The following is a 12,710-nucleotide window of genomic DNA, read 5'->3' as shown; positions in this document are numbered from 1 at the left end:
ATAGTAGTAGTAAGCGGCCTCTTCATGCCCCTGGAGGGGGCATGTGCGGAAAAAAGGTGGTGATGAGCTGATCCAAGGCCTAGCTTTGAGTGAACATATGGTAAAGTGAGATCACGAAGTTGCGAAGTCTCCTGGAGGTATAACGCAAGACACTACTAATCAAAATAATTGAAAAAGACCAAAAGAGATCTACAATCCCGGAATAGGCAGTGGAATATGCATCCAATCTCGTAATAAACGAGGCACCAAAAGATGAAATGGATCTCAGTCTCTGGCCCAGCAAATGTACGCAAACGGAAAACCCAATCGTCCCTAGTTAAATGATGATCCGTCAAGCAACAGAGTCAATGGGAACCGACTCTCAATGACCCCAAAGAGATACAAAGAAAGTGGCTCCGGTGTCAGCTCAGATAGAAGGGATGTACAATAATATCATTGAGTATCTCTAGAAAGTGCTCAAAGTAGAAGGCCATCCATGGCCGCAGACCCACTAGAGGGTTAATCCAGATCGTGGTGATGTACTGTCTATATATATCCAATCTAACATGCCCATTCAACTCCTACTGAGAGGGGAGTAGATGAGTGGGGGCATCCAAGGAGAATTGGTAAGGCGGGAGACCATCGATGTCAATCCCAATTGAGCTCAGCAAAATAGTGGCCTGGGTATACCAATAGCAGAGCTGACAATATCCACGAAGGAGCAGTATACGAGGTAGAAGTGTTTGTGACAATCGTTGGCCGAGTCTACAAAGCCCCTAAGGTAATGAATGAACCAAATCAAATCGAATATGGCGTTGAGTCTGAATGGGTGAGCTCCAAATGCGGCCAAGATGATGTTGTGGAGTGTACTAATGACATCTAATAATCCGACAAAGGAGAAGGGTCTGAACCTACTCAACCAACACCCAATATGAATCAAGAAGAGACGGTCCCCAAACAACAAAGCCATAGAGAACAATAGGTCTAACCAATGAGTCCAAGAGGGAAATCTTGGAATTAGTATCCTAAATGTGATGTTGGAAAACACTGCCTCTCCAGAAGGGCGAGGGAACCCATCCCCTTAGCAACTCTGGGCAGGTGGGCGAATCTCATGCTAAAACGTAGGTCGGAGAACTTGACCCCAAGATAAGTGTACGAAGTGACAATCTCAATTGACTGGCTTTGAAAGCTAAAGTGAAGATGCGAGTTCTTCAAACAGTTGAAAACCATAACCCGAGTCTTGCTCAGGTTAACAAGTTGGCATCAATTACAAAAGGAAGTCAACCCATCTAAAAGCCACTAGAGCCCCTCCACCAGAGCAACGTGAATCGCCGCAAGTCGAGCAAGTCGACGAGTCACCACCGGCCTACCGAGTCAAAATGACTCATGACCCAAGGGCAACGGGTCAAATAATGTGACTCGCTTGACTTGTGGGTCACGTCGTGACTCGCAGGTCACAAGCGACTTGACCCGACTACGGCAACAGACACCTGGTTGGGTTAAAATATGATACAAACAATGATTCTTTTTTAAAAAAATTGTTCTATGTTATGCTTATAACCCTAAAAGGCCTTTTATAACACTCTATTGTGAGAAGAAGAAAGAGAGAGAGAGGAAGAAGAGAAATAGAGTGTCACTGTTTTGCAACCAGCTGAAAGGAAGAGGAGAAAACTTGCATTTGTGACATTGGAGCTTGCATTTAGATCATTAAGGAGTTTATAGGAGACTTCCCAAAGCATTTGAAAGAGGTAAGAGTTCATTTTTTAGATTTTGATGATTTTTTTCCCCATGCTTATGGGTTTTTTTGGATGAATTTTTTTTGTATGTTTATGGGTTTTTTTTTTTTTACTTTAGATCTTCATAAAATACAATGCTTAAATGGTAATATTTGGTCTAAAATGTCTTATTGCAGCAACTTTTACATTTTTCCTTACTCATAATGGCTCCTGGAGGTAAAAAAACCCAAGCTCTCTAAAGGCAATAGAAAAGATGAGTGTTGGAAGCACACCATAGACTTTTCGGGTAGAGCTAGAACTCAAAAAAAATGCCTATTTTGTAAAATCGTTAATAGTGGGGGGATAAATAGATTGAAATACCATATTGCTGGCATACGTGGTCAAGATGTTGAGCCTTGTAGAGCTACAACTGTTGAGGCTCAACGTTTTTGTTATGTTGCCTTAGAAAAATATGAACAACCAAAGGAATTAAAAAAAAAACAATTAGCAGAGTTAGCTCAGATTGGTTCCAATTCCCTTCCACACTCCTCTAGAAATGTTTTTGAGTTGATTGTGTTGGAGAAGGTTCTTCCCTTCCCCCTATCGTCCTAGTGCTTCTACTAGTCGTACTTCTTCTACATCTATTCTATGCACTATTAGTGGTGTTGCGGCTGCTACCCCTTCTAGTAGTACTGGCTTTACCTTTCGTCCTAGAGTCAGAAAATCTAGGTTGGACAATTTTTTTGTACCACGTTCCACTCCTGGTGCACAACCCTCACTTAAGAGCTTGGGCTGGAATAAGGAGATCTATGAAGCTAGAATAAGAGCAATTTGCAAGTTTTGGTTTTTCTGCAACATTCCATTTATAGCAATCAGGGACTTTAACTTCATTTATATTTGATTGTTTTACGTTTTAAACTTTTAGGTTTTAAAATTTAAATTCAATTTTATACTTTTAAGTTTTAAAATTTACATTCAATTTTATACTTTTAAGTTTTTAACTTGATGTTGAAAATTTGAAATATGTTAATTAAAATGTTTTTATAAATGTAACAAGACTCCTTATTGGCAGGGGATGATTGATGAAGTTTCTATCTGTGGTGTGGGGTTTAAAGTCCCCACTGAAGATGAGTTGAGTGGCCCCCTTTACCAAATATGGTTGAGGAGATGAAACTCGAGTTGGAGGACCATATAAAGATTTGAAGCCAAAAGGGGTGTACCATTATGACGAATGAATTGACAAATAGAAGGAATAGGACCCTCCTATATTTTCTTGTTTCTAGCAGAGGTAATTCATCATCCTCTACTTCTTGAACTCTAAAATTTAATGTATTATTGAATAACGAAAATTTTGTTTTATTGACTATTGATTCTTGAATGATAATTAATTTGTTTAATTATCACTTTCAGGATCCACCATGTTTTTGAGGTCTATAGAGGCTTCCTCACATGTGAAAAATGCAAAATTCTTATGTGAGGCTATTGAGGAGGTCATAAAGGAGGTGGGGGAAGAAAATGTTGTCCAAGTGGTGACTAATAATGCAGCTAATTATGTTGCTGCAGGTAAAATTTTAACTTCTAACTTTTTAAGTTCTAAAATATTTATTTTAGTTTTTCATTAAATTTTGAAAATAAAAAGTTTTTTAATATATTAAAAAATTTCATTGTTTACTAACTAATTTAAAATTGTTGCAGGAAAACTTTTGATGGAGAGACACCCAAGAATCTTTTGGACTCCATGTGCAGCCCATTGCATCAACCTCATGTTAGAGGATATTGGCAAGCTTGAATGGGTGAAATCATGTGTTGCTAAGGCCAAAAATCTTTGTAAGTTCATCTATAATCATGCCTTGGTCCTCAGCACTATGAGGCAATACACGAAGGGAAAGGAGTTGGCTCGCCCCGGTATCACAAGATTTGCCTCTAATTTTATCATACTAAAATCCTTGTTGAGTTCAAGGTTAGCTTTGAGGTGCATGTTTGTTGGTCCAGATTGGTGTTCCACCTCCTTTGCCACCACCCCTGCAAGGATAGATGCAACAAAATGCATTTATGACGATGAAGGTTTCTAGGAGCCATGTTCAAAGATTGTGGAAGTAATTTAAATTTTGTAAGCTTAAGTCTTAAAATTTTATAAATTAATTTATCTCATACATATTATTGTTTTATTTTCATTGTGCAACTTTGCAAAGTTTCATCATTCACTAAATTGTTTTTTTGTTTAATTGTTTTGTAGATCAATGAGCCCCTTGTAGCCCTCCTACGATGCTGATGGGGAGAAGCCCTCTATGGGCTACATATATGAGGGCATGGATAGGGCCAATGAGGCTATTAAGGCCAAATATGTAGGAGTCGAGGAAAACTATGGCCCTATTTGGGACATAACTGATAGTAGATGGCAAAATTAGCTTTATAAGCCCATCCACATAGCAGCATATTACCTCAATCCGGCATACCGTTTCCATGAAGGTTTCAAGGCAGATGGGGAGGTTCTTAGTGGCCTATACACTATGATATCGAAGATGGCCACTAATGCCATAGATATATTGCTTGAGATGGATGCCTATAATAATGCATCAGGGCCCATTTTTTCAAGTCAAATTTGCAAAGAAGGTCGTACAAAATTACAACCAAGTAAAAATTGCAGCTTAAGCCTTATACAATCTAGTTTTTAAATTTGTAGTTTTAAAATTCAAATTTTGAAATGAGACTAATATTTTTTTCTTTTCCTTTTTTCAAAATTCAGAGAGATGGTGGCAAATGTTTGGGACTTCAACCAAAAACCTTCAGCAAATCGCCATCCACATCATGAGCCAGCCAAGTAGCACTTCTGGATGTGAGCGCAACTAGAGCATGTTCGAGCACATCCACTTGAAGAGGCATAACAAGTTGTTTATGGAGAAAATGAATAGGCTAGTCTTTGTGCATTACAACCTACGCATTAGGACCAAGGAGATTTTGGGTAGTAACACCTCTCCGATTACTCTAGAGGAAGTTGATCCAAAGTCTGAGTGGATCACAGAGGCTACTAATCCTATCTTTGATGATGAGAACCTACAATGGGTTGACCAGGTAGATAGAGAGGGCCAGGCTGAAGCTGTGGCTATGGTAGCAAAGGACCAGAAAGCTCCAGTTGTTCCTAGTGGCACCTCACAAGCATTGGCAGAGCTAGAGACTACAGTTGATCCTACAGGCACTTCACAGGCTGATGTTATGGCTAACCAGTCATCTAGGTCCTACCTTAGACGCCTTACTAAGAGGCATTTTATAGATTATATTGAGCCTGAAATTGAGGTTGAGGTCAGGGATGGGGATGAGGATGAGGATGACGATGACAATGACAATGACGATGACCATGACGATGAGGATGAGGATGATGATGAGGACTCCGACTAGGAGCCATAGCTATACTCTTATTTTAACTTTTTGTTTAACTTAACAAATGATCAGAATTTGGAACATTTGATGATGACTATTGAATCTTGATGTGTTGGATTTCATAATACATATACATTTTGATGGGTTGCATGGATTTATCATTTTATATATGATTCTATGTTTTACTTTTATAATATTTCCTTCAGCTACTATTTAGTTACTAGTAATATAGTATTTAGCAATTTACCTTTGTAGTATTGTACTTATGTAATCGATGTATGTTTGACTTTTAAGTATGTGCATTATGATCAAATTATCTTCTATTTAATGATGTTATTGTGTCTTTAAGCTTTATTCAATAATGGGTGAATGGAATGTTCTTTAAATCCTAAAAAAAATCAAAGTTTCGAGGTTTTTTCACTTTGCCGAGTCACCGTTGAGTCACCACCGAGTCACTGCCGAGTTTGAGCCGAGTCACGAGTCAAGTTACCCTTGCCGAGTCCTAGTCAGGTCCGAGTCACGTTACTTTGCCCTCCACTAAGGACGCTAACAGAAGCACATCATTGGCAAAGAGGAGGATGGAAATTAGAACTTGGTGTAACCAACAACCATCCCCAAGGAGCAAATGATCCCTCATTAATTGGAGATTGGACTCAATTTTAATTGGAGAAGTATATTTTGGTTTTGTTTAAGAAAATGTTTTTAGATTGGACTCAATTTTAATTAGAGAAAAATATTTTGTTTTTGTTTAAGAAAATGTTTTTATCACTTAACATTTTGTTTATATGCCCTTTCTGTATTCACATTTTGTGACTTTTCAAAGCTTTATCCTTAACATAAGTGCAAGATGTAGTGCTTAGATTATATACAAATCCTAATCAAAGGCGGAAGAAGGGAAGGACAAGGAACGACTTAGAAGGAAGGCAGGAAAATGTAACTTGGGACTTAAGGATGATTATCCAAATGTATTTATGTACTATATGATGGATCAAGGCTTAGGATATTTATCTATCCAAAAATATAGTATACTATTGATAATATTTTATTGACACAGTACTTGTATACTTACTATTAATATTAATATAATTATTTATCTATTGTCTAATTATTATGAATTCATGTTACAACTGATATAAGGATTTTAAACATATATCTATATTTAGAATGTGTGTTAGGATGATTTATATATATTGGTACTGTACATATGTCCATTATGGCTCATGACAGTATCCATACATCTCCAAAAAGAGAAAAAGTTAGCAACACCTCAATAAAGAAACTAATTTGGGTTTCCTTGCTTTGTGATTATCTTATTGTATTGTATCAGTAATGAACAAGTTTCTCCTACATTAAAGTTAGGCTCTTTCCCATATGTCATTGGCATATTCCAACCACACAAATAGAAACATTGATTGTTGTATCATCTTAAAATGAAAGCACCTATCATTTAAGACCTTTTAGCTCCCGCCCTTTAGTCCTTTTATGGACCATAGACGGATTTGTGCTCAATCAACTCTTTCTCCTGCTCAATTCCTTTTCTTCCATTTTTATCTGTGCAATTTCTAAGACCTCGAGGTTACCCCTTCTTGGGATAATCCTATATAAATCACCTCAAGTCAACCTATACTGGATCTATACCTCTGGTATTTTTAAGTCCTGGAGCCAGTTTTGTCTCAAGGATTAAAATTTGGAAATTAGGTGACCCCATTGGCTTGCTCTGTTTTCGTGCCCAAAAACTGGTATAAAATAAATCCTAGGCACCTCATTTTCACATCCACTGTCATCCATGCACGAATACAATTTCTCAAGCAACACTTCAAGCACTCAAGTAAATAAATTTCCTAAGGCATTTCAAGCATTCATCTAGCATTCAAGATTCAAGGATTCCTTTGTGAGCATTTCTTCTTCAAGATCTAGCATTTTGTAAGGTAGGAGATCTACGCTGTAGGATTCATCGTCTTCTTCTTCTTTGGGGCAAACTTACATTTATGGCTCCATGATTTGGTTTTTGGTAGATGTATTTATCTAATTATAAATATATTTGCACCACCTAACTTGCATCCACAGTTTCCAGCGAGCTCAATGTTTAAACTGTTTTTATAATTGAAAACACTAAAACATGCATACGAGACTCAAGTACAAAAGGGAAAAAGAAGTTAAAATACCTGATATAATAGCAACCTTCTTGTATGTTCCCCGAGATATATCAGCACGCAATACTACTTTAACCTGCATGCAAGAGCTAGTTCTAAGATTAGAACTGCAAGCAAATGTTTTATTTGTAACACATCAGAAATGTGACCTAAGACTCTGTAATATGCCAGTAAAAGTTTTAACAGACTTATATTTGTGTTTGCTATTTGTTCTGGCAAAAATTCTTCAAAACAAACAAGGAAAACTGTGATCTGCTTAAGTACAGTCATATCCAGCACTCTACAGACTGTCAAATTATTTATTTTTACTTTTCTGTTACTATCATGGTTGAAAAATCAAATTACCATGTTTAATTCAGTCACAAATCAGATTAAAGTTGAATATAAAAAAAATCTAAATAGGATTTTCTCCGTCACAAATCAGATTATCATTCTATGCAACAAAATAACAAAAATTACAAAAGTAAAGATCAAATAACATAGTCAAACAAAAAACATCCATAGACAACACAAAAATACACAAAAAGCTTTGCATTCTATAAAGAACACATCAGGAAGAATTTTTATGGTTCACAAATTGCAAAAGTAGTGTTCTGTCTCCAGATTCATGAAGACTGAAGTACTAAGAGACAATCTAGAATTCGATCCTGAATATCAAGCTCACCTCAGGAAAGCCATCCAGGTATTGCAAATTTGGATATGTTTCCACGATGCCTTCAATGAACTCTGTCACAGTATCTGGATGAGGAAGATAAATAAGAGTAAACATTAAATTACCATTTTCTAATTCTTCAGCATAATTAACCTGTTGAACCAATCATTATGGAACCATTGTAATCTATTTCATTATAATATTAGCAATTCTAGTGCATCAAGATCACAGAAATGATATCTTGGCAAGCCTGCAAAAAAAGTACGCCACAATGCTTAAGAGTTGTCTGTGCAGCTAAAAGAACAAAGAAGGCATAAAAAAACTCAGTTCCATCATACTGTGTAATCTCAATAAAATTTGTTATACAGCATGCATTGAGGGAAAATAATTAATCAGTAAGTTTGACATAGGCTTATTATGGCATTCTACAGCATAAAGAATTGAAAAGAAAGATTTGTCCATCATGTGATCCTTCAAGATTCTGAATAAAATAGCTGAGTAAGAATCTACTAGAGATTGAAAGAATTATTACATTCAATATGTGCAGTAAAACACTGGCAGAGTTGCCTATATTAATCCTCTTGATTGTCGACTTTTAAATTATTTACTTTCCTAGTTGTCAACCAGATTACATAGTCTTATGCGAATTTAAGAATAATATCTTTCTTCCAAATGACAAAGAATGAATTGTAAACCCATGGCAAGAAGATGATTGGTTCATATGTTCCATATTCAAATTACCAAGAACAAAATTGCGGTAACCTATTACTCAACTTTAGGATATTAATACAGCATTATTACCCCACCAATTAAACCAGGGGCATTTCTCCAATTTGTAAACAATATCTTTAGCATGACAGATTCTAAATGTGTACAAAACATAGTGTTTTCCTGGAAGACTGAGTTGTTTGAAGACGTTGGCTTTCAAGTTTCAACACTTTGGCAGATCATTTTCCCAGGAACTCTCTGCTGATGACCATGGATGCGACAATTTGGCTTCCCTGCATGCTCTATCATTATCCACACATGATGATGATTTTAGCACGCAGTAGTGTTCTCAGCATGCCATGGTGAAATGCAAGCCTAGGTGTATTCTGGCACTAGCAATATAGCACACAGGTCACCTAAGTGGCACTTAGACTGCAAGCAACCCATAGTCAAGCTATCTAGAGCCAATCCTTTTGGTGTTGACTTGTTCAGAAGTTGAGTCGTCTAGAAGTCAAGTTTTCCAGTTGTTGGGGTGTTAAAGAATCAGGCTGTCTGGAAGTTGAGGCATCCAGAGCCAAAACCTTTGATATTTAATATTAGTTCAAACCTAAAAAACAGAGGGTCTATCGGATTTCTTTGACTTTACCTGCTCCTCTCCATATATGAACCATTCCCTATTCTATTCTCCTTCATTATGTTATTTGAAGGGTTGCTTAGCATGTCTGTTGTCAAGAGAGTGGACCACATAAACATTGTTTCTCAGCTGAGGGCTCGTGTCACTTGATGAGACTTTCTTGGGTCTTCATCATGAATTCCAAGTCTTTGGCCATCTTCCTTGCCTCTTAATTCCACCTTCTTGTATATATCTCAAATTTGTATGGCCATGGTTTCCCTTTTAGAATCTTGTAAATGTCACGCAAATCAACATGCAAGTTTCCATTATACCAAAAAATTAAACTTAGATTCAGAAACCAACTGAATATCCAATTCCCACTCTTCCAACCCCTTCTATTCTATACACTTATGTCCCTTATAGATAAGATGCATCCAATGTGTGAAATTTTACCTTCTTTGCTGTAATTATCATCTTCTTGAACAAAACAGGCAAGACTGTCAAACACCTGAAGATAAAATATACCATGCCCCAAAAAAAAATCTCGTGCCCCACCTGCAAGCACCACTGTCATGTACAAGATCATCATTAGAAATTTGAAATCACCATAGCAATGGCACAACAGCCACCCAGTGTCTGTAGCTTGTTCATGACAAATTGAGTTCTCTTTGAGCTCTATTTCTGATGAGTCTTTGTTGCTTAAGAGAATGATTCGGCTTGGTAAATTACTAAAAAACTATGGATCAATTGGCACCGAGCCATGGCCCAAAAAGCCACTATGACCTGGATAAGATCAAGAAGATCAATTTCTTCTTGTCCAGAATCAGATCTTTGTTTACTTAGAACTTCATTGTGTTGTTACAATTAAATTTTAGGTTCTCTTCAAAGGTTACAAAGATCTTCAGGAATTGGAAATTCGACACTAATATCTTAACCAAGCTGCATTTATTCTAGCACAATGCAATAGCTTCGAAAACCGTATTAGAAGGAAAAACATTTTAGTAATCATAAAAATATGGAGAAAGTCTTGTATATCATACAAGACACCTACATGTCCACTCATTCCGGATAGCATCTAGTAAAGAAATACATTTGGATGATGGATCAATGTAAATAGCAAGAAAACATTTGTGAGGTTAAAAAACCACCTTTTAGTTCAGATGTTCTTATAATCGGACTAGTACAGAAGACCTTGACTATGATATCTCCAATTGTGGGAGACTTTCAATCCTGGTCTCTCAAAGACTATTGCCATCTCCAACATAAAAGGCAACGTCTCCCACATAATTTTGAAAAAAAAAATTGCAAATCGAAAGTCAAATGCATTGGTAAGCTGGTAAATAAACAGACTCCGGAAGGGAAAACAAGAGTTGACACAGAGCAGACATGAGCCAACATGACCATAAGTATATACTTTCTATACTCTTCTTGTTGTCATATTCATTCCTTTGTGCAAACTTCACAGTACACAAAATGAGGGTGGATTCTACTAATTCCTTGAAAGTCAAAAAAATTCCTATGATAATACATTTTCTTTCTTCAATCTTATATGTCTGTATTCATCGTCTCATATATTTGGGCCATTGCACAGTTGAGAAATCCAAATTGTTGGTTTAGGTCATAACCTTCAATTTCCTTATACACTTTATCAATTTGATTCCATTGCTTTTGATAATTGTTTTGGTTCTACATGAACTCTTTCATCCTTTCATCCTATAGATCTTGATTGTTGTTTAGTGCTTGACACATGCTTTTCTCCTAAATGTTTTTCAATGCCTAAATAGTATTTGGGCAATACCCTTGGCTGAAGGACTTTCGATATTGTAAGATCAATATCGTGATATCTTTGACAAATTTTTTAATTAAATTAAAAATATTAGTCAATACGGGTCTCCCATGTTATGTTGTAGCATCAGTTGGATTGAATTGACCTAGAGATAATCTTTCTATGTTTATTGGTTAATCATCATTAGACAAACCCTCATATATCTACTTATATAATTATTATGTATATTATTATTAAATATTATTATTATATATTATTATATATGTAATTTTTTTTTGATAGGTATATATGTATATATGTATATATGTATATATGTTATATATTAATGTTAAAATTATCTAACTGATGACTAATTTATAAATTGCCATAGAGACATGTCTCGTGAAATTGCCATAGAGACACGTCACTTCACGAGACATGTCTCTTCTATGCATATTTATATAACATTCAATCTGCATTTGGAACACACATACATAATGGCAGTGTTATTACAATTTCAGAAAAAATCCCTACAAAACTAACATGGTATCAAAGCCAGGCTGCAAATATAAACTCAACAAGAATTATGTGTAGAAAAAATTCCTTAGAAAGTATGGATTGAGGATATCAGAAATTACAATTTTCATGGACTAATTGACAGAAAAAAGGAAAATCATATGAATATTGTACCAAATATTTATCTTTTAGGATAGAGTATATTCCTTCAATATCATCCAAAGAATGCATTCTGAAGAAATCATACAGACATCAGCAATCTTCTGGTTCAGCATTCCACCATTGAAGTGTTCTAGAGATGGGAACTTACCTCTACAAATTAAGGTACATCTAAAGCACATTATGATTAAAGAAACATTACTTCCTGAGTCCAGCTTTGTCTACCAGGTCCGTGCTCATAATTCTTCCAGAGTGGGAAATATTGTTGGAGATGGGTTTAATTATTGTATACTAACTTCCAATGCTATGCCTGGAGTGATTGTTTCATGACGGCACAAATTCTGACCTACTACCTTATCCATGGCTCAATCTATGCTTAATGGGTTACTACCTTATCCATCGGTTTAATTATTGTATACTAACTTCCAATGCTATGCATGGAGTGATTGTTTCATGACGGCACAAATTCTGACCTACTACCTTATCCATGGCTCAATCTGTAATAAGGATCAGAATTGTTACTATATGTGTCGTTCCTCTAGAGCTATCGATATAACATTGCACAATCCGCAGCCCAAGATACAAGTCACACCAGGTGTATTACTCCGTCCCAATCATTAAGCAAGATCTGGCACTTCAACTACTGAGTGTTACTTCCACATCTGCCTTGCTCTATAGAGAATGACAATACCCATTATAATTTAAATTGAAGGACTCATATTCATCCGCTAGATAATAAACTCAGCATGGCTCAGCGTCTCTGAGATGTAGGGACACAGTTGCAACCAGATATTACAAACTCTACTATAGGCTGATCTTTAAAAAATATTGATGCTAAGTGGCTGTGTATAGGTTTTTTGTTGGAACAATTCACTGACCGTATATAGATTGTAGTGGAAAAAAGATGTCATTAAATGATGTTTTTAAAGCACTGGTCCTTCACTCCAATATTTGATATCACTGATGAAATGAAATCTCCGATCTGTATTAAACATATGAAGTTTGTTTGGTGACTGAAACTAAAACAGGAATATATTTCAGGAGTGCCTAAAATATACAATTGTGTTGGGCC

General features: G+C 36.1%; 1 protein-coding gene across 2 annotated transcripts in view; it reads right to left on the bottom strand.

Annotated features, from left to right (window-relative positions):
• Positions 1-12,710, bottom strand: part of LOC149568902 (putative 3,4-dihydroxy-2-butanone kinase) — a 227,899-nt gene that overhangs the window by 196,189 nt on the left and 19,000 nt on the right. For both annotated transcript variants that reach the window (XM_089821754.1, XM_089821753.1), the window contains exons 2-3: positions 7,890-7,963; positions 7,238-7,301 (exon numbers count right to left, since the gene is read on the bottom strand). In XM_089821754.1, the coding sequence (XP_089677880.1) occupies positions 7,238-7,301; positions 7,890-7,963 (138 nt within the window). The remainder of the gene's footprint in view (positions 1-7,237; positions 7,302-7,889; positions 7,964-12,710) is intronic.

This window comes from Cupressus sempervirens, chromosome 3 (assembly GCF_028749045.1).
Source record: "Cupressus sempervirens isolate cs-2001-9-10 chromosome 3, ASM2874904v1, whole genome shotgun sequence".
Lineage (NCBI taxonomy): Eukaryota > Viridiplantae > Streptophyta > Pinopsida > Cupressales > Cupressaceae > Cupressus > Cupressus sempervirens.
Note: the sequence above shows the minus strand (reverse complement) of the source record. Positions and strands in the feature narration are given on the sequence as shown.